Source organism: Doryrhamphus excisus, chromosome 16 (genome assembly GCF_030265055.1).
Source record: "Doryrhamphus excisus isolate RoL2022-K1 chromosome 16, RoL_Dexc_1.0, whole genome shotgun sequence".
NCBI classification, from domain to species: domain Eukaryota; kingdom Metazoa; phylum Chordata; class Actinopteri; order Syngnathiformes; family Syngnathidae; genus Doryrhamphus; species Doryrhamphus excisus.
The window spans coordinates 3,148,084-3,169,965 of record NC_080481.1 but is presented as its reverse complement, the minus strand read 5'-3'; the positions used below and the strand labels follow the sequence as shown (position 1 = coordinate 3,169,965).

The following is a 21,882-nucleotide window of genomic DNA, read 5'->3' as shown; positions in this document are numbered from 1 at the left end:
TGTATACCTAATGTAGTGTCTGAATGTGCTGTGTTTGTGGAATAAACCGGGTGACCACCTTGTGTTCTTCCACTTGGTGCTTGACGTCCTCCAAGTCAGGACCAAGTGGCTGAGCCTCCATCCTCTTGACCCGAGCTTCTGTCATGTCCAGCCAGTCTGTGAGCTGTTGGAGCTGCTTGTGCTGCAGGTCCATGAGGACCCGATGGAGACTGTGGTGATGGACGGTAAGAGCATCAAGGCCGTGTTAGCCACAGCACCCGTAGACAAGCAATTTCCTGTGTTGTTTTAGGGTCACTTTGGCTTCTGGACACATTTTCAGCATGGTGACAATTTAACAATATGGCCGAAGGGGCGTCAGAATGAACGTCCTTCCTCTTCACATATCTGACAGCAGACACTGATCTCCGCATTTTGCAACGTGTTTACTCTATCCTACTTAAAGAATTTGTCATGATTCCGCCTGCTGTTGCTGTTTATGCAGGCAGTGTTGTCTACATGCTGGGGGCGGAGCAACACGGCAGGTGGAAGCAATTATTTTTCATAGAATATGACTGTAGGGCAAACACTGCTCATTATTAGCAAATAGCTAAAAGCGCACCTGCTCTGTCTCTCCATACTGGCCACCCTCAGGTGCTCCCATCGGGAGTTCAGCAGGTTCATCTGCTCCCTCACTTCGGTGTCTTCCTCCTCGCTCAGGTTCCCCTCGGCCACTAAGGCGGCGCCGGCCCGGAGGACGCGCCCGACGCTGCCCTGGTGCGTGGTGAGCTCCACCATGTAGCCCTTGAGGACGAGAGGCATCGACATGTCTCACAGTTGCATTCGTAGAGGTGATTGAACCAACGAAGGCCCTTTACTTTACTACATGTCTCAACCGAAAGTGGCTTTAAAAAAACACATCATTTCATTTGAGATGAATGAGATGTTACTAAATAGACTGCAATGGTGGGGGTCCAATCTTGTTCCATCCATCCATAAATTATGGTAATGGTAATGGTTTTATTTCATTTGAACATGCATCAGATTACAATTGAGTGCATCCCATAATCAGTTCCCAGTTCCACATGTCCAAAAGGAGTAGGAAGAAGCAAAGCTTATTAAATCCTACCCCACCATCTGGTACAATCAGTAACTGTTACATTTGTTCACTTCCTGCTTTCCATAATCCAGTTTTTTTTTTTTTTTTAATAATGTACCTCGTACCGAAGTACAAGGTGATATGACCATTCAATGACATAATGGGTACCATAGTAATTATAGGTCTCGGGCACTTGGGGGCATGATACCTGGCCTGATACCAGACAAACCATGTGATGATCTTATTATCACATACTATTTAATCATGAGCTTATTATCACGTACTATTTAATCAAAAGACCATTTTGTTTCCAGAAATGTTCAGTTTATTACATGTATTATATCTAAACAGTGTAAACACAACAATTGCTAAAATATTTAAACAATAATATTTTATCAACAGTCTTATCTTATCAATGTCTGACAATTAAAGTTCCATTAATCAAGTTTGGGTTTTTTGGTGACTGGAGAAGCACTAGGAATATTTATAGTTACAGTGACATTTCCTGTCACATGTGCGAAAGTTAAGCCCAGGAGCCCACTTCATGACCTGGGCTTGTGCGCTGTTCTCTGATTGGTTGTTTCACGGGCATGATACCAGAGCAACACGCTCTGAGTGGACAGCTACGGGGGCTGATACTGGACATGATTAAACTCTATATTTTATCAGTATCACTGCCCTGGGCTTTGACACAGTATCATTTCGGCCTTTTCCCGTATCATTCATGGGCGGTTTCTAGGGTACAGGGCCAATTAATACTGTAGTATGTGATAAGTGTCAATATAGTGATATATATAGCACATCATGACTGGTTCAAGACTCTTCATCCTTGTATTTAGCAAACATCAACTGCTTGTATTGTTTCTTGAATTGGCTCATCGTTGTGCATTGTTTGACTTCCTTACTCAATCCATTCCATAGTTTGATTCCACATACTGAAATGCTATGCTAACGCTAACGTAGTCCTAGCATATAAGTGTTTCAAATGTACTTCTTCCCTGAGATCATATTTCTCCTCTCTTGTAGAGAAGTATTGGATGACATTTTTAGCTAATTGGTTATTTTTAGCCTTATGCATTATTTTAGCTGTTTGAAGATGAACTATATCAGCAAGTTGAAGTATTTGTGATTTTAGAAATAAGGAGTTAGTATGTTCTCTGTAGGCGGCATTATGAATTATCCTTACTGACCTTTTTTGTAGTACATTTAGCAAGTGAAGATTGCTAATTTAAAAAATAAGTGAATTATTCCTAAATAAATACAGGACAGGACAGGCTGCACGGCGGTCGAGTGGTTAGCGCGCAGACCTCACAGGTTCAATTCTTTCCGTTTGATCAAATAAACCGAATGCAATTGGAATATTCGAGTCCATGTATACGTGGCTACTGTTGTCCTCTTTATGGAGGATGAGTGGCCACCAGTAGACTGCTGGTTCCAAATACTTTTTCTACCCAACTGTGAGGTCTGTTTGCTTTCCATCTACAAAAAAAAGCATATTGCTACTCTTCCAGTTCTCACCTCATGTGTGTGAAACTGCTCCTTCACCTCCTCAACAAGGTCCGAGATGGGAGGCTGAGCCTGGAGCCCGTCTTCAGCCGACAGAAGCCACGTCAGCACCTTGACATCCACGGTTGAAAAACATAACCGTGAAGGTTATTTTCGGAAAGATTAACAAAATGACAGTACAGTACATGTGACTGCTGAAGCTCAACTAAAATGGAGTAAAAGTATCCTAAAAATGTGTTGAAATTAAACCAGAATCGAACCAGCAACCATCATGTTGGCAGACAGCCACTCCATAACCTGAGCCATGCCACTTCTCTCAGACGAAGCAGAATGTTACAGGTAGGTCATTTAAAATGTAAAATTAATTTCTACCAATAGGGGGCGTCATTGAAATTGTCTTGTTTATTTTGTTTAATTGTTTATTTCCAGTGTTATGGAAGTGTTGTTTCCATTAGCACCTCTGTGTTTACATTTGAACATCTGATATAATACTAGCTTAAATCTTTGTGGCCTTACAGATGCCATTTTTATATAGACAAATACAGTAGCTTTGGTCGCAGTATTGACCCCTGGGGTATGCCGCAAACTACAGTATATTTCTATATAGATAAAACAAATACAGTAGCTATGGCCGCAGTATTGACCCCTGGGGTATGCCACAAACTACAGTATATTTCTATAGAGATAAAACACATACAGTAGCTTTGGTCACAGTATTGACCCCTGGGGTATGCCACACATAACAGTATATTTCTATGTAGATAACAAATACAGTAGCTTTGGTCGCAGTATTGACCCCTGGGGTATGCCACAAACTACAGTATATTTCAATATAAATAAGACAAATACAGTAGCTTTGGTCGCAGTATTGACCCCTGGGGTATGCCAAAAACTACAGTATATTTCTATATAGTAGATAAAACAAATACAGTAGCTATGGTCTCAGTATTGACCCCTGGGGTATGCCGCAAACTACAGTATATTTCTATAGAGATGAGACAAATACAGTAGCTTTGGTCGCAGTATTGACCCCTGGGGTATGCCGCAAACTACAGTATATTTCTATATAGATAAGACAAATACAGTAGCTTTGGTCATAGTATTGACCCCTGGGGTATGCCACAAACTACAGTATATCTGATATACTGACTTCAGTATATCTTGACTGAAGTACGCTTATGGTATGTTAAATCTCCTTCACAACATTTTCCCTCTGATGTTTTAGGTTTGTTTCGGTCATTTAATGACCAGCAATGCCCACAGAGGTATCTTCTTTGACATACCTCCTCCAGGGCCGTTTGATAAGCCTCGAGAGTGGTGGAGCCTGGAGGCAGTGGACTGAGGCCTCGCTGCAGCTCCTCTTGGCTGGGACTCAGGAACTGCAGATCCGAGCAGGCCAAGGACAGAGGGTGCCATAGGGTCAGAGGTCAGATATGGATGAGAAACAGAAAAGAGAGGCCAAGATTTTAAAGAAACCGTACATGTGAGGGACTAGAATGCATCACAGCTTTGTTAAAAAAAGCCATGCTTGGATGCCATAAAAACACTTTATACACGCCATCCGAGTATAATATAGAATTTAATACTGTAATGTGTATTATTCCAGAGGAACAATTTTGGAAACTATAAAACCAAGAGGGCACCTTTCACAAAGGTAGTTCTTTTATCTATGTTGTATAAAAAGTATAAAAACACATAGAGGTGGTCCTCGTATTATGAAGGTTCACGTTTCGTGTTATAGCAGTTATGGTGTTTCATTTTATGACATTTTGTGTTACGGCATTTTGTGTTTTGGTGTTTCATTTTATGGCTTTTCATGTTACAACATTTGGTCCCATGGCATTGTGTGTTACGGTGTTACATGTTACGGCATTTCGTGGTAAGGTGCTTCGTTTTATGGAATTTTGGGTTGCGGCATTTACCATGAATGATTAAGTAAGGTGAAATTAGACATCATAAAATGCCTAGAACGTGGAAAAATGACCGCGATATGCCGCATGCTTGGTTGGTCTAAGCCCGTCAATCATTCATGGGCTGCATCAGGTTTTGGTTTCTCTTGTCACTGTCAAACAATATTAAATTTATCAACTTTTTATTTATATATCAGGATCATTTTTTCCTGTTTCATGTGTCCAAGGACTGTTTGTGTTAAATGATAGACCTGACCATGATAAGTGAAAAGATTTCTCATTTATAAACGTATATAAATGTATAACTTTCCAAAATATTTATGTAATTAGAGAATAAAAAACTTTTAATGACTTTGTAAATATGATTTTTAACATTATTAGAGACCTGTAGACATAAATTAGCACCCCTATAGTCACCTTTATAGTCATATTTCAAGATGAGGCACTTCCACGAAGCACTGCTTCTTCGTTCTTCTTTTCGGGCATGGGATAAGTGCAAATGTGTGATGTACTTTTAATGTTTTTAACATGTATGTTCAAAATAAAGATTTCCAAAGATTTTGCCAAAAAAAAAACTATTGCTCATAGTGATGGGTATTTGCATTTGTACTACAATTTTTCAGCCAAAATGAAAAGGAACTCATGCATTTCGGAAGAAGCATAAATACGTGAGTCCACTGCACATTTTGGCTATCGTGGGGGCCGCCTAAAGTGACATGATGGGACCAGATTGATTGGATACTTGTGCTCTAAATAACAAAATAAAAATCAATTTATTGGAAATACACATACAGTACTATACATCCCAATAAAAAAAGTAAATAAAATAAAATAAAATAAAATAAAATAAAATAAAATAAAATTAAATAAAATTAAATAAAATTAAATAAAATTAAATAAAATTAAATAAAATTAAATACAATTGAATAAAATTAAATACAATTAAATTAAATTAAATAAGGAAAGCAGGAAGTGAACAAATGTAACAGTTACTGATTGTAAAAGTACCAGATGGAGGGGTAGGATTTAATAAGCTTTGCTTCTTCCTACTCCTTTTGGACATGTGGAACTGGGAACTGATTATGGAATTCACTCAATTGTAATCTGATGCATGTTCAAATGAAATAAAACCATTACCATTACCATATCTACATACTGTAACAAGATGGATGCTTATTGCTTGTTAATAGTAATTCTGATTTTTTTCCTTATGGGTAGGATTTGGTGGCACCTCTTACTATGTTTTCTCCACTGTCCAAAGTATTAAAAAAAACCACCCATCCGGACTGAGGTGTCTATAGAGTGTTGATTCTGGTCCGTTAGCACCATCAAGGACGTGAACAGAGACTTGGCTGACGGACATTTGGACACAGCAAACATCAGCACACACACATATGGACATGTAGCGTGAGGTGACAGCACGGGGTGACACACAGACCTGCTCGGTAAAGCGTCTCCTCTTTTGCTCAGGCGACTTGACATAGGCCGCCTGGGCGTAGGCGTAGCTTTTATAGCGAGGCTGAGAGGAGGGACTCTGCACTCGGCCCTGAGCCACGCTCACCGTGATCTGAGAGCCAGACAGAGGACACGGTCGCACGGGGACGTGACGGCAAAGGCGCACGGTAGAGGACAGATGGTGAAGAACGCACAACACAATAGGCACGTTGGAGAGGAGAGGAGGAGAGTGCGGACACGAGAGAGAAAAGAGAGGAGAAAAAAAGAAACATGAATAATAAGACATCAGCTCTGTTTCCATCCAAATCCAAACGTCTAGCTAGTTTTAAGTGGAAATGCACAGAACATTTTTATACAACTATTTAAAAGACCCAACCAAACTTAGTTGAAGGTTTTTAGTAAACGTTGATGCTACCAGTCGCTGAAATGCAATATATTCTGCAACAAATAACGTAGGAAGAATATGGTACAGTAAACCTCGGATATATCGGATTCAATTGTTCCCACTGGTTTTGTCCGATATAAGCGAAATCCGTTATATGCGTATACCGGAAAATGTCAGTTTTACGCATATATCGGATTTATATCCGGTATATGCGTAAATCGGATTTTATCCGTTATAAAAAGGCACTTCCTTGACTATGTTTCCAATGTACCTGGACGCACAGGCAACGCTGCAAACGCTGCAAATGACGTCGTATAGCGGCCTGTCACGATTCGGCGAATCGGAGCGCCACGATGCGGCCATCCGATATATGCGAGGGAAATTTAATGGAAATGCATTGGAACGGGACTGGAGATTTTGTCCGAAATAGGCAAAATCCGTTATAAAAAATCCGATATATGCAATGAATTTTTATTGGAAATGCATTACAGAAAAATCGTTTCTTTTTTATCTGTCCGATACATCCGCGGTTTACTGTAGTATGGTAGGCTCATTTTAACAAAAAGGGACAAAAATTTTAAAAAAAGGTTGTAAATTATTTTGCATTTGATTGAGAGAAATACGTACACATCAGTTCTGTCCCTTTAAGAAAGTATTCCTCATCTCAACTTGTCATAAGGATGAAAGACACCCACACAAACAATCTCTTAGGCACCATGGGCAAGACCAAAGAGCTGTCAAAGGGCCTCAGGGACAAAATACAAGGTAACAAGGGTCAATCTTCCATGCAACATTTCACATGTTGGGGAAAGGATGATTGTGGGGAAGGTGACGGAGGCGCAAGGGAGGTGCTGGTTAATGATGTCAAGGGTGTTGGGAGCACATTCAGCATTTAAGCGCCTTAATAAGACACTTTGCTGTAACGGATTGAGTCCCCCTACGTAAGAAGAGACATTCAAAGACCTGTCTGAATGTTTGACAATCAACACCTGAATGACTCAACAAGGCTTGGGAGAATGTGTTGCGTCTTATGACACCAAAATGGAGCTCTTTGGCATCCGGGTGCATTTGGAGGCAGAGAAATGGTGACTAAGAGTCCAACAACACCATCACTACTATGAAAGATGGGGGTGGAATCATCGGGACGGAAATGAGTGCCATTCTGGTAAGCGACTACAGGACCTCTTTGCTTACCAACAAGGCTTTCTTCACCCGCTTATTCGGATCAAACCCTTTCTTCCCTCAATCAAATACAAATTCACTTATAACTGTTTTCCTTCTTCTGTTATTATTTCAAAGAAAAAAAAAACTGGATGGAAACGTGGCAGAAGTTGCGGACATGAGAGACGGATGGAGACACACGGAGCACAGAATAAAACACACAATCGGACAGAAGTGCAACACATGTTGACGTGCCGTCTTCGGTCATTTGTCATCTAAAACGTGGAAAGTTGGGAGGCAAAAGACCAGAACAGAGTTGTATTTCATCGCTAATTAGAGGCGCTAAATGAAAATATCTACAGTGACGCCAAGACATTGCAGAGAAAATGATCTACTGCTGATTAATGGCCGAGTTGGCGCCAGAAGGCAATGTGCTGTGCTTAATTAGCTTGGTGTGACTGAATCACATCGTCTTGTTTAATTCTACGTCATGGGGTCGCAGTACACGTTGCAGTTTAAACCTATAGTAGGACCTCCAGCATCGAACACAATCCATTCCATGCCGCTGGTCAATTTCTTAGTTAAGATAAGTATAAGTATAAGTGAGGCAGTACACAACACAGGATTGGAACCGTGCTGTATACCTTGCAATCCAACCTGCATTTTGTGTTCCCAGCTCATGACGTGTAAAGGCTTTTAGCGCCTCTCCATTTGATCAAAGTTACATCAAATTTGTCACATCAAAGCACAATCGCTGCATAAGACTTCCATCAAAACATGTCACAGTAGTGGAAATATGACCCACTTTGTGTTGTCATGCTGTAAGCATCATAAACATAAAGCATAAACATAAAAGTCATCTACTGCAATCTGTTACACTTGTGTGTTTTCATAGCCACCCATCAACATGTTATTATTTGTCTTAAGTTGAGGTGCTGTTTGTTTTTAAATTACATTTTTATTTAATATAACAATTTACAATATTTACCATTGCACTAAATTCCAAAGAATTTATGTATTCTAGTTTATGTATACCATGTATATTACATACACAGTATTTACTGTACTAAACATGTGTTTAGTACAATTATTGTGTGCTTTTGAATTTAACAAACAACAGTCAGTCCGGTACAGGGGGTGGCGTGGTTGCGTTTGTGTTGCTATGGTAACTCCTCATCTCTATCAATTTACACACAACAAACTTCAAACCACAAGCACTTAAAAAGAGCAAATGTTGCAAAGAAGCCAGTATAAGTCATAAAAAATAGGTTAGCACGCAGGCCTCACAGCTAGGAGACCCGAGTTCGATCCCACCCTCGGACATCTCTGTGTGGAGTTTGCATGTTCTCCCCGTGCATGCGTGGGTTTTCTCCGGGTACTCCGGTTTCCTCCCACATTCTAAAAACATGCTAGGTTAATTAGCGACTCCAAATTGTCCATAGGTATGAATGTGAGTGTGAATGGTTGTTTGTCTATATGTGCCCTGTGATTGGCTCAACATCCAGTCCACAGTGTACCCCGCCTCTCGCGGGGATCTCCCTGCGACCCTCGTGAGGATAAACGGTAAAAAAATTAATAAATGAATGAAAAAAATTAAGGATGTTGGAGGCAGAATAAGCCACTAAAAAATAACTTTCCACAAATGGCCCCCCAGGCCGCACGTTGGACACCCCTGGCTTGCACAGACCGGCATGCCTATTTGCATGTTATGAGTCCAGATTGTGAAAGCTGCAAAATGCTGCACTGATTAAAGGATGCAAGATGAAATTGTTACATTGTGCAGTACATCAGCAAGTATTCAAAGACCTTTCTTGGCTTGGTTGGACTATCCATCAGGTTGCCCAAAGGTACCATGATGAGACAAAAACACTGAAGGATTGGGACAGATATTACAGTGTCCAGACGACCCATTCGGGTGCTTCCTCCACAATGGAGCAGCGACACCACAGGCTCTGTGAATGTTTAATGTCTTAGCATCTCCGCTTGCACCTTTGGAGCTATCACTCACCCTCTCTCACCTTGTCCTCGCCGTCGCTTTCCTCTTAACCTGCTAGACTTTCGCTGTCTCTCTTTCCGCTGGCTCTTCCAATGCGGGCACGCCAAGACTAACACACTGCGGCATCACTTGGCTCGTGTCAAACTGCTGATTGGTGCAACCTGCTGCAGGCACCACACCAGTGCTCTGGTGCCTGAAATACCCCGGTACCAAGGACAGCAACGCTCTGGCTACATCATCATCACTAGTCATCATCACTATGCCCACGTTGTACATCATTTTGGGGGAAAATCTAAACACCAAGAACAAGCAAACTCTCCAACACCAGCATATGTCATTATTCAAAATATTATTATTTTTCATGATTAGAGCCGAGCTGCACGGTGGACCTCACAGCGAGGAGACCAGGGTTCAATTTCACCCTTGGCCATCTCTGTGTGGAGTTTGCATGTTCTCCCTGTGCATGCGTGGGTTTTCTCCGGGTACTCCGGTTTCCTCCCACATTCCAAAAACATGCTAGGTTAATTGGTGACTCCAAATTGTCCATAGGTATGAATGTGAGTGTGAATGGTTGTTTGTCTATATGTGCCCTGTGATTGGCTGGCCACCAGTCCAGGGTGTACCCCGCCTCTCGCCTGAAGACAGCTGGGATAGGCTCCACCACCCCCGCGACCCTCGTTAGGATAAGCGGTAGAAAATGAATGAATGTATGATTAGAGCCCTCTAGACATGAAATAACACCCCTACAGTCACCATTACACTCATATTACCAACAAAGTAGACATAAGTGAAAATCAGCCACACATTAATAAAAACTGTGCTTATGTGTGTTGCTGTAAACGTGTTCCAGTGCTGAGTGCTGAGTGAAAGGGTGGACAGGAAGTGACATCGAGAGTTGAGTTTAAGCTTGATGTGGATTATGGCCGCAACAGTGGCCCGTGTTAGAGATTATTGTGCCTGTTGTGAGATCACTGAAAGCTGCAATAGAAACATCTTGTTCCACCAATCAAGCTTGGTGCTGAATGCCTTATGTTTGTATTTTTGTTAATTCGGCCATTTTTATGCTTGAAAATGCGTAATATAGGCAAAATATGTGTAAAAATTACAGAGATTATGTTCGAGATTATTGTGCCTGTTGTGAGATTACTGAAAGCTGTAATAAAAACATCTTGTTCCACCAATCAAGGTTGGTGCTGAATGCCTTATGTTTGTATTTTAGTTTATTTGGTCGTTTTTATGCTTGAAAATGTGTAATATAGGCAAAATATGTGTAAAAATTACAGTAGTATTTATTAGCCTTGGTCAGTGTTTACAAACTCATATTAGCTGTACTGCAGAAAGTTTCTAAAGTCCAAAATCTTGCATGGGTCCAGATTTAAAAGATTCCAGAACCACCCGTCAACTACTGGCATTGTGGAGTATTGCAAAGTTGTGATGTTTGTTCTGAAAGTCCCTCTGCATGTATGCATCTATATTTATATTCATATTCCCTCCAAACAGCTTTTGCTGTTAAAAAGTAGAGAAAAAGTGGAGTTGACTGGCCGGATATGGCCCGCACGCCGACTATTGTGAACCACAAGTGTCGTGCATAGAAAACAGGGTTGCGAGTTCAATCCTCGGTCTTCCCGTGACCATGTCCAAGTATCACTAGTTAAGGCGGTGCCATCAGTAGATGGCCAAGGTGTCAAAGCGCATTGAAAGTAGCAAGCGAAAGCCCGTTTTACCACAAAGGAGTTATCAAGAAAAGAAAAGCCAACTTAACAGTTGTCATAAACCTTAAAAGCTAAAGTCTGGGACCTGCTTCCATCCCAGGTGCTGATACAAGGAGGCGGTGACATCTCTGATGGTGACAGATGAGGGGGTAGAGGGATAATAGTAACTCTTCCTCCTCTTCCCTTGACTCTGCTTTTATTGAGTACTTCTCCGCTGTGGCGCTTTATGTCTGCATCGGACATCTTTATTCACCATGCAGGCTGTCGAAGTCGACACCTTTTTTCCTCGCAGGGAGGGCTGATGGCGCCATTAAGCGGAGCGAGGTAATAATATTACCAGCCATTACTCCCAGGAAGCGCTCTCAACCCTGCCGTGATTCAGTGTGATAGCAGGACACTGACCTCAGCATTACTGAGCAGTAAAGGTCACAGCCGGTGGATCTAATTTGCTATTTGAAATTTGATCCTGGCCCCGCCCCACGGCAGCCTCTCCACTCAGAGAAGTCTGTCTCAATTTGCAGTTAATTTCCTTCTCATGCTCATGGCCATTATAGCTACGGAACGTGAAAGAAAATATGGCATTGTTGCCTCATTTGCAGCTAGCATGGCCTCCTCTGCGCTTCCAGGAAGACTTTCGACAAGATTTCCGAGTGACGACTGACAGGGAGGCGGTCCATCAACAATATCAACAAGTCAGAAATCACTAAATTCTTTAACACAACACATAAAAGCGTACTTTTATTACCTTTTCATTTCATTCTTGTATGATTCTGTATTTCATGCTCTTCACATGTTCTGTGTTAGGTATGAGTTCCAACTTACACTACATGTTATAGGAATCGAACTCGTTTATAACCCGAATATCACTTGTGTGCAGTTGCAGAGTCCAACTTCAAAGGGGACCTATTGTGCTCATTTTTCGGCCCTTTGTATTGAGTTGTGGACTCCTATAGAGCAGCTACACACAATAACCAGCACAGAAAGCTTTCTCGTTCTTCCAGAATCTGCACCTATTCAGCTGTATTTCTTTGGTTTTTGTGGATCCCGCGGAAACGGTCTGTTTTAATGTATTCCACCCACGGCCCACCTCCTGGCACGCTCACTCCACTGTGGTTGGTCACACTCCTGAGTACATAGAAATAGTTCTGGTTTGTGCAGCTGACTTTATAGGAGTTGATAAACGGCGATTTAACTTTTAAGTGTCCGCTTTTAACATACAGCCATATGTGTTGGATTCCGAATCCGATCCGGAAGTAGAGACTGGACAGTCCAAAGTTTCTCAAGAAAAGAGGTTACTTCATGACGTCTCTCAATGGTAAGTAGCTTTAATAATTTAGCGTTTTCTTTTTTCTACAGCATCGGTAATGTCTAGTGTTTTGCGGGACTACCGGTGTGTAAAAAACTTGGGTTTTTCAAGAGCCAAGGCTATGCTAAAGGCTATGCTATAATGCTACGCAGACAAGCACTTTTGCCTAATGCCTGATTGTGGCGCCTTTAGGAAATGTAAACAAATGTGGAGTTCCCTTTTGAGGCAATGCTAGTAAGTAAACAGCGGAGCAGCACTTGGGGGAGGGCAGAGAGTTTATATATAAGGAGGTCCGCTCCTCTGTGATGTCACAAAGGTGCAGTTTTACCACGCCTTTTGAAACGGAGCGTTTTGAGCCATCCCAAACTTCTTTCAGTGCTCACTTCTAAATGCATAAACCTCATTATTGGAAATTTTGACATGGTTTAACATGAGAATACAACATTTTGACTACTTTTATAGGTCAGAAAAGTGAAAAAGCATATTAGGTCCCCTTTAAGAATGATACCGGCTTTCATGTTAGAGTCTCGAATAACGAGAAAAGGTCGCTAGAGGGTTTTGAGTACTCGCTAAACGTAGCGCCAAAGTCACAAAGTTGGCAACACGGGTTTGTTGGGCTTGGCAGGACCCATGAGAGAATCGCAATCTCAAATCTGGAGTTTGTGACCTGTTACAAATATCTTGGCCTCTGGTTGGACACGTCCTTTTCCTTCACCACCCATATCAAGCACCTGCAGTCAAAAGTCAAAGCTCGCTTGAGCTTCCTCTATCGCAATAAGTCCTCTTTCACCCGTTCAGCAAAACATACTCTTGTCAAAATGTCCATCTTGCCCATTTTTGATTATGGTGACACCATCTATAGGATGGCGTCTCAGTCCACTCTGAAGAAGCTGGATATTCTTCACCACTGTGAATTCTATAAGTTGGTAGACTGGACATCACTCCATACCACATGGCTCCGTCACTGGCTCCAGCTCATCGACAAAACCATACTTGGCATCACACCCTTCTATCTCTCTTCCCTCTTACATCTTTCTCACTCTGCTTACAATCTAAGGTCCTGTAATCACATCAAACTCTCCATCCCCAAAGTTCGTACCGTCTTTGGACGCAGCGCTTTCCGGTTTGCTGCAGCTAATGACTGGAACACCCTACAAAACTCTCGAAAACTTTCAGCCTTCACATCTTTCTCTGTCTTTAAACAAAACTTGCAACTAATTACAGTAAACCTCGGATATATCGGACTCATATATCGGAAATTCGCTCACAACGGACAGATAAAAAAGAACCGATTTTTCTGTAATGCATTTCCAATAAAAATTCATTGCATATATCGGATTTTTTATAACGGATTTCGCCTATTTCGGACAAAATCTCCAGTCCCGTTCCAATGCATTTCCATTAAATTTCCCTCGCATATATCGGATGGCCGCATCGTGGCGCTCTGATTCGCCGAATCGTGACAGGCCGCTATACGACGTCATTTGCAGCGTTTGCAGCGTTGCCTGCGCGTCCAGGTACATTGGAAACATAGTCAAGGAAGTGCCTTTTTATAACGGATAAAATCCGATTTACGCATATACCGGATATAAATCCGATATATGCGTAAAACGGACATTTTCCGGTATACGTATATAACGGATTTCGCTTATATCGGACAAAACCAGTGGGAACAATTGAATCCGATATATCCGAGGTTTACTGTACATCTGACTCATGCACTTGCTGATTAGGCCTATTGCCATATCCCATTGTTTTAATGTTGTTTGATGCTTTTGTATTACATATTTACTGTATTGATATTTGTAATTTTAACGTTCTTATTTTCAGCACTCCCCTCGCCCATTAAAGTGCTTTTGCTCTTTGTTCAGGCTGCATTTGTAAATAAGAATTTGTTCTTAAATTGCTTGCCTGGGTAAATAAAGGTAAAATAAAAAATAAAAATAAAATCTAATCAAGCAGCCTTAATCCTGACGTGTACCTGTTGCCTTTTTTGTGACTCTTCCCACTGGCCTTGTTGCTTCGCTGTCACTTTCTGTTACCAGTTTGTTTCGTCACGATGCTCCTCATTTTCTGTATTGCTATCTCGTCTGTACTTTCGCTATCTTTTCCCCAAAGCCTGCTCCTGAAAGTTATGAGTATGTTCTTCTTTTACTCTTCGGAGCAAAAGTGTTGTGATTGTGATGTGGCGGAATGATGCAGGAACAACGATAGATTTCCACTTTAAGTTGAGGCCTTAATTAAAGCTCAACATCAGGCCTCTTCTCACGCTTTTAATCCTCCAATCAATTTTCTCATCAGCTTCAAGGCTGATTCAAGCTGGATGTCTCTGCAAGTTGCACGCTCGTGTCTCTGCTGGCAGCTGGATTTCTATCTCGGGTGGAGGAGACCAACTGCATTAAAGCCGCATCGCTGCCAGGTCATTTTCCACACATTTCAGTCGGTCTGATGGACTCTATATAAAAACATGAATGAATATTTCCTCTTGAAAACGTTAGCATGTCGCCTCCTTGATTATCATTATGTTTTTTTGTCAAGCGTTGAGACTCCACACTTTTCTCAGCGGTCCTTGAACGCACCGCAGGGTCTTGCTACAATGTTCACAGATCATCTTATGTTATCATTCATTCCACGTCTTAGAAGTTAATGTGTGTGAAAAACAGAATAGTGTCACAAGTGAACAATGGTAATTGAAGAGAGAAGGGGAAGGTTCTGGAGCTGAATCTTATTTTTTATTTTTTTGCAAGCAGTAAGTAACAATTTATCCGTGTTCTAATATTGTGTGTAAATCATGGACCAAAAGTGCTTGTCTGTGTAGCATTATAGAGTGTGCATAAGGGACCAGGGTTGCCAGTAGCCTTTTAGCACCAAAATGAGTGGCTCTACTGGAGTGTTTTAAACACTGGTAGTCCCGCAAAACACATACAGCTGAATAGGTGCAGATTCTGGAGGAACTAAAGAGCTTTTTTTGCTGATTATCCTGTGTAGCTGCTCTATAGCAGTCCACAATTCAATACGGGACGGAAAAAGGTTCCCTGTCCAAACCGGAATGCTCCTGTTTTTTTTTTTGGTTTGTTTATTTTTGTCAGTGGGTTAAATTATGTTGTTTTGTTGTCTTTTTGTTGTCGGCTTTTTTTAATTTATTTTTATTTTGATATTTTTTTGGAGCTGAATCTAATTGAATAAATACAACAGTCACTTGGAGGACGATGCCAATGTCAAGCCAGAGGGAGGTTTGTTGGTTGGGGTCATAAGTACAGTAATCATTTTTATTAGCACCGTTCACCGGTGGTCCCGGATTGGGACCCTACGCAATCGTAATTTCTAGTAAGCACAAAAAAAATTCCCACCCTCAGGAACACACCGAAGTATACTTCTTGAAATGCACTGACTGAGGTATTCCACTGACTGAGGTATTCCAAGCTTCACTTGCCGAGAACACATAATCATGTTTGACCTTGGCCAACGTCAAATAGACAAAAAAACATCCCCACAGACCCACCTCTCCAGTTTTGGAATGCCTGTGGTAAAAATTTCACTGCAAACGACTAACCAAAAAAATAACAATGACACAAGACGTGTCTTAGACCATGCATCCGTGTGTTAGACCTGCTGAGAGAAGCGCTGCTGGGTCTGGATCTGGTAGTGTTCCTCGGTCAGCACGCGGGGAGCACCGGCGGCACTACCGGCCCGTGGCAGTGTCTCCACTTCCTGTATGGCCTCCATGGTAATGCTCTGCGGAAGCACCTGGAAGAGCGACGTCACGTACAAGATGATGCTCTTCTTGTCGGGATGAGGCACTGCCACGTCTAAACAGTGAAACAATGACAAAGGGAGAACAGTTTTTAGCTCAATATGCAGCAACGTATAGCAAACAATCATTAAAGTGAAACGGGATGTTCTTCAGCTGATCAAAAGTCCATAGACCATAGATCAAAAAACCCCAAAACCTCCTCAAAAAATTTCCTTGATGCCACTGTGTCCCAGGAGGTTAGTGGAGTGTTGCTCCAGGTGGTGAAGATGGCTTCACGGAGGACAGCCACTATCTTCCCTTTGCCATCCATCTCCAAATGTTAAAAACTGGATTTCATTAGGATCAGGGAAACACGTAGGATGGTCCAAAACAGTCATTTCTCTGGAATGCTTTTGTCAGGCAGGCATTGCAAACTGCAGTGTCACCACATAGCCATCTGCCGTTTGACGCCCCTGCACAACCCGAAGCTCCATTGTTCCATTCAAGGAAAAAGCACCCCAGACATTTGGTGCTATCTCACATTTTTCATCAGGTTTCATTTTTTTTTCTCATCTGAGAATTTTTTTCCCCACCTTTTAATGTCCAATGTATGGGGCTCAATGGGAGGAGTCCGGCCCTCTGTGACATCACAAAGGCGCAGTTTTACTCCGCCTTCTGAAACCGAGCATTTTGAGCCATCCCAAATTTCTTTCAGGGCTCACTTCCAAATGCGCAAACCTCATTATCTGAAACTTAGTTTAACACTAGCCTACAACATTCTAACGACATTTATAGGTCAGAAAAGTGGGAAAAAACACAACAGGTCCCTTTAAAGTCCAACAGTGCAAAATGCAAATTCTTGCCATTTTTTTACAGGTCTGAAAAATGTAATCAGGCGTGCATTTGTGAAAATAAACATAGAAGAAAATTAAAAAATGTTGACCTCATTACAATAGTATTGATCCAATTTTGATAATATCACTATTTTGATTGATCCACTCAACCCTATTGTCGACACTATAGAGTTAAATACACAGTCCATATTTTTAGCGGTCTTTTGCTAACCAAGTACAATAGTGTGAAACATATAAAAGTGGCTGCAAAACTCAACTGCAACCCAACTAACTCTGAATTAATTAACTAATTTGATCACTTCCTGTTATGTGTGGTTTGCAGACAATTGGCATTAGTACGTCAGTGTTTGCACATCTTCTTGAGGTCACTGGAGAACCATGCATGATGTATGACCAGCTCAAAAAACACACTTAGAATAGTTCTAGTTCACAATTAGCTAAGAACCCAGTCTTTTGATCGATTAATGCGTAGTATGTGCATGGGTTGTGTAGCTATTGGACACTCTTAGTTACTAATTATTATTTAGTTACTATCGTATCGTACTTATCGTCGTATAAGTACAGTATATACTGAACGCATAAGTATACCTGCGGGCATTCAACATACCTGGAGAAAACCAACTTCTAAAAACCTTCTTCTAAATCTAGTGATGAATCTAACTGTTTTCCATACCCAAAGGCCGTGCCAAGGATGACCTGTAAAAGTGAAACCAAGCCGCTAACAAGGACGTAACAGTAAGTGAAGAAAAGGAAGCCTGGCTAGTATAATCCAGTCGGCACAATGAAGAGTCAGACAAAAAGGAACATGGCCGGCGAAGAAAGACACGCACCACCGAGTGGAGCGCTAATGAGGTGTGTTAAAGAGGCATCACCGAGGAAATGAGGTCACCAGTGGGCAGGGAGGTGAACCAAAAGCGGGGAGTGTGCACTGACACTTTGCGGTAATGACTTCCAACGGGTCGTTTTTCATGTCTTTGCACATGTTTTGTGTGTTCTTGTTGATTTTGGACATTTTATTTTATTTGTCTATTTAAAAAGTGCAAAGCTTGACAGGCGTTTACCGGCTGACATATGATGTATGACTTCATTATACAGTCGAACCCGTTTATGTCGACGCCTTTCGGAACAACGGTCGACTGCTATGCAAGGCAGAAATGTCATTGCGATTTTTCTTTTGTGATTTTCTTCAGTGCAATACAGTATTCCATTGTTTATTGCAGGTTTATTGGTTCCAAACCCGACAAAGATAAGTTAATTTCTGGGAAGTATGAGTTATTGCCTTATTTGTAAATTGAATATATTTAGAGTTACAGCATAAAAAAACGATTTAAACTTTTAAAATATGATTTTTAGAGCCCTCTAGACATGAACTGACACCCCTATAGTCACCTTTACACTCCTGATGGGAAAATGTATGCAAATTGAGGCAAAATTTTGACGTTAACTGAAAAACATGCTAACATGCTATTACCGGAATTATGCATATTTTTGGTCTAAATGAAGCTTTTTAAGCATATATATAAGCATATTTTTAAGCATATGTGATGTGTATTATTCTATTCTGACCACTAGGAGTCAGTAATGTTCCACGAGACACACTTGATCACTGAAACAACAGGCGTTTATTGCAGGTTCGAATGATCTCACAACAGTTACCTATAATAATCTCTAATCCGGGCTCCTGTTGAGCCTGTAACCCATGCCAAGCTACGACTCAACTCTGAACCCCCGAACGTCACTTCCTGTCCGCACACCTCTCCGATCAGAACACATTTACAGCAACACACGAGTCTAATGTAAGTCTTATTTTCTCCCATAATGTCTACAGTATTGGGTAATACGAGCATAAAGGCGACGACAGGGATGTCATTTCATGTTTAGAGGGCTTTAACAATGTTACATTTAGAACATCAAACTGTTTTTCTATGCTCTAACTACTAAAATATTCCACTTATAAATACGGAATTCTACGTTACCAGGGTTCCACTGTTCCATTCATTCATTCATTTTCTACCGCTTATCCTCACGAGGGTTGTGGGGGGTGCTGGAGCCTATCCCAGTTGTCTTCGGGTAGGCGGGGTACACCCTGGACTGGTGGCCAGCCAATCACAGGGCACATATAGACAAACAACCATTCACACTCACATTCATACCTATGGACAATTTGGAGTCGCTAATTAACCTAACATGTTTTTGGAATGTGGGAGGAAACCGCAGTACCCGGAGAAAACCCACGCATGCATGGGGAGAACAGAGGGTGGAATTTAACCCCGAGCTGTGAGGTCGGTTCCACTGTTCCAATCCCCCCGCCCCCAAAAAAATGCTAAATAATAATTCACCATCTGGTTTGTTGTGGCAATTTAGCTGTTCTGAAAAATGTATATGTTTAGCAGACCGGATCAAATACTTACTTTCCAGGGAAAAGGCCCACTGTAAAAAGTTGTTAGTGTGATGCAGTACAGTTGTATACCCCTACTAACTATTACCAGAATAATACACGTATTGCTACATCCTGTTCAGACTAAATGACATAAAAATCACTGTTCTATTAATAAAACACTGAAATGCTAAAAAGTGTATGTGTGTGTGTGTGTGTGTGTGTGTGTGTGTGTTGGTTGGTTAATTACCTTCTGGGTCCAGCAGTCTGTCAATGCCCAGGTGTCGTTCTGCTGTACTGAAGGCATGTTCCAGTCTGTCAATCACTGACACTTTGGCCTCGACAGAACTCCAGTCGAATAGCTCCGGTCTTGTGTGAGTGAGGGTAGGGCGGGGGGGGAAACAATGAGATTTTATTGAACAACCTGCTCCTGTCCTCATCATGAATTCTATAGCTTGTGTGGAGCTGATTGAAATCTAACCTAAAAACCGCCACCGGGTCTGACACACAGAATAAAATATTAATTGCCATTAAATATGGCAAAGTTATGATGTCAACTAAGGCTACGGTACCTGTGGCTGTGGATGAGGGCATTGAACGCCAGCCCATCATTCCAGCTGCTGGAGAAGTTGACCACGTTGACCTGAGGGACACATACAAAGGATATTAATCCCGGCTTCTCACTTCCTGTCTCTTCCCCGTGGGAAAACTCTTCCCCGTGTTCCCGTCTCTTGACTCCCGTTCAGTGATTGATCTGGTATGATGATACAAACCTGTGGGTACTGGCTTGTGTTCTGACGAACCCAGCTCAGCAGAATCTTCTCACTGTTGGTCTGCTGTAGGCCAGCCATCACCTCCTTCATCACATCCTTTACCTGCAAACGTATAAACATACGCAGAGGGTGGATCATGGATCTAGATGTTTCCATTATGGAACCTTTGCTTTAGACATTGAGTGAGGGACAGAAATGCGTCTTGTGTTATGAGTGTACTTGGATGATTTTACTTGATTTAACGTCATCAGTGAATTTCTAGTACTGTGAGATCTTTCCTCACTCCATGCTCATCCACTCAGCTGTCTTTAGGACGCCATTAGTTTTCATTTTCTTTGCAGTGCTCGTTACGCACCAGCGTTTTCTTTTTGTTTTCTATCTGCTTTGTACTTTATATATTTTTTCCTAATGATCATTCTATGTGAGCACTTAAATAAAACTAAAATAACATAACAGACATTTACCGCGGCCCTACACAGAGCAAATCCTCACATTCTGTGTCTTTTTTCTCTTTTTCTGGCTTTTTGTTTGACACTTTTAGTTCTAATGACTGTAAGACAAGAAGAAGAATATAATATGTAGAATCCTATCCGACTAATTAACAGTCCATCCCTGCACATCAACTATTCAGCTCTCACAGTCAAAACATTTTTATTTCCTTCAAAACTACAGCAATCCCTCGCCATTTTGTGCTTCAAATCAAAGATTTACAGACTTATATACACGCCTACTAGCCCAAAACATGCATATGTAAGTATATTGTGCATATTTTTGATCTAAATGAAGCACAATGTTTCAAAAACACTGTAATATGTGATATGTACTATTCTATTCCGACCACTAGGAGTCAGTAATGTTCCATGAGACACACTTGATCACTGAAACAAAAGGTGTTTATTGCAGGTTTGAATGATCTCACAACAGGTACAATAATAATCTCTAATCCGGGCGACTGTTGAGCCTGTAACCCATGACAAGCTACGACTCAACTCTGAACCCCCGAACGTCACTTCCTGTCCGCCCATCCCTCACCCCCAGATCTCCTATCAGAACACGTTTACAGCAACACACATGAGCACGAGTCTAATTTAAGTCTTATTTTCTCCTCTAATGTCTACTGTATTGGGTAATTGTACTGTATTTTTTTATATTCAGTATAGTTACTCCATACTCCATTCACTGTGCAATATCTGATCAACCTCCATGTGCAATATTAAGGCTCTAAATGCAATATATTATGTTCTAAGTGAAGTACTTCTATAATGCCTCATATTAACTCACTAGCAAGATCTCAGTGTATAGACTGGTCATATATTTCATCTCGTTTCATATTATCTGCATACTGTATTTGTACATAACTATGGGTAAAACTGTTGATTATGTTAATACTTGGGTTGTTTATATTGTTTATTTTTTTATATTGTGTATTTTGTACTGCTTAACTGATTCTGTACTCTTGCTGCTGTGCAATGCAAATTTCCCCACTGAGGGACGAATAAAAGACATATCTTATCTTATCACTTATCTAATACGAGCATAAAGGCGACGACAGGGATGTCATTTCATGTTTAGAGGGCTCTAACAATGTTACATTTAGAACATCAAACTGTTTTTCTATGCTCTAACTACTAAAATATTC

The 21,882-nt window shown here is 41.3% G+C and overlaps 1 protein-coding gene across 17 annotated transcripts in view; it reads right to left on the bottom strand.

Moving 5' to 3' along the window:
* dmd (dystrophin) overlaps positions 1-21,882 on the bottom strand; it is a 198,192-nt gene that overhangs the window by 130,598 nt on the left and 45,712 nt on the right. For 16 of the 17 annotated variants that reach the window (XM_058052496.1, XM_058052506.1, XM_058052498.1 and 13 more), the window contains exons 6-14: positions 20,244-20,345; positions 20,043-20,113; positions 19,721-19,839; positions 16,116-16,315; positions 5,930-6,058; positions 3,865-3,960; positions 2,594-2,692; positions 599-780; positions 59-209 (exon numbers count right to left, since the gene is read on the bottom strand). In XM_058052496.1, coding sequence (XP_057908479.1) covers positions 59-209; positions 599-780; positions 2,594-2,692; positions 3,865-3,960; positions 5,930-6,058; positions 16,116-16,315; positions 19,721-19,839; positions 20,043-20,113; positions 20,244-20,345 — 1,149 coding nt within the window. The remainder of the gene's footprint in view (positions 1-58; positions 210-598; positions 781-2,593; positions 2,693-3,864; positions 3,961-5,929; positions 6,059-16,115; positions 16,316-19,720; positions 19,840-20,042; positions 20,114-20,243; positions 20,346-21,882) is intronic. The other variant, XM_058052502.1, reaches the window with a different exon arrangement.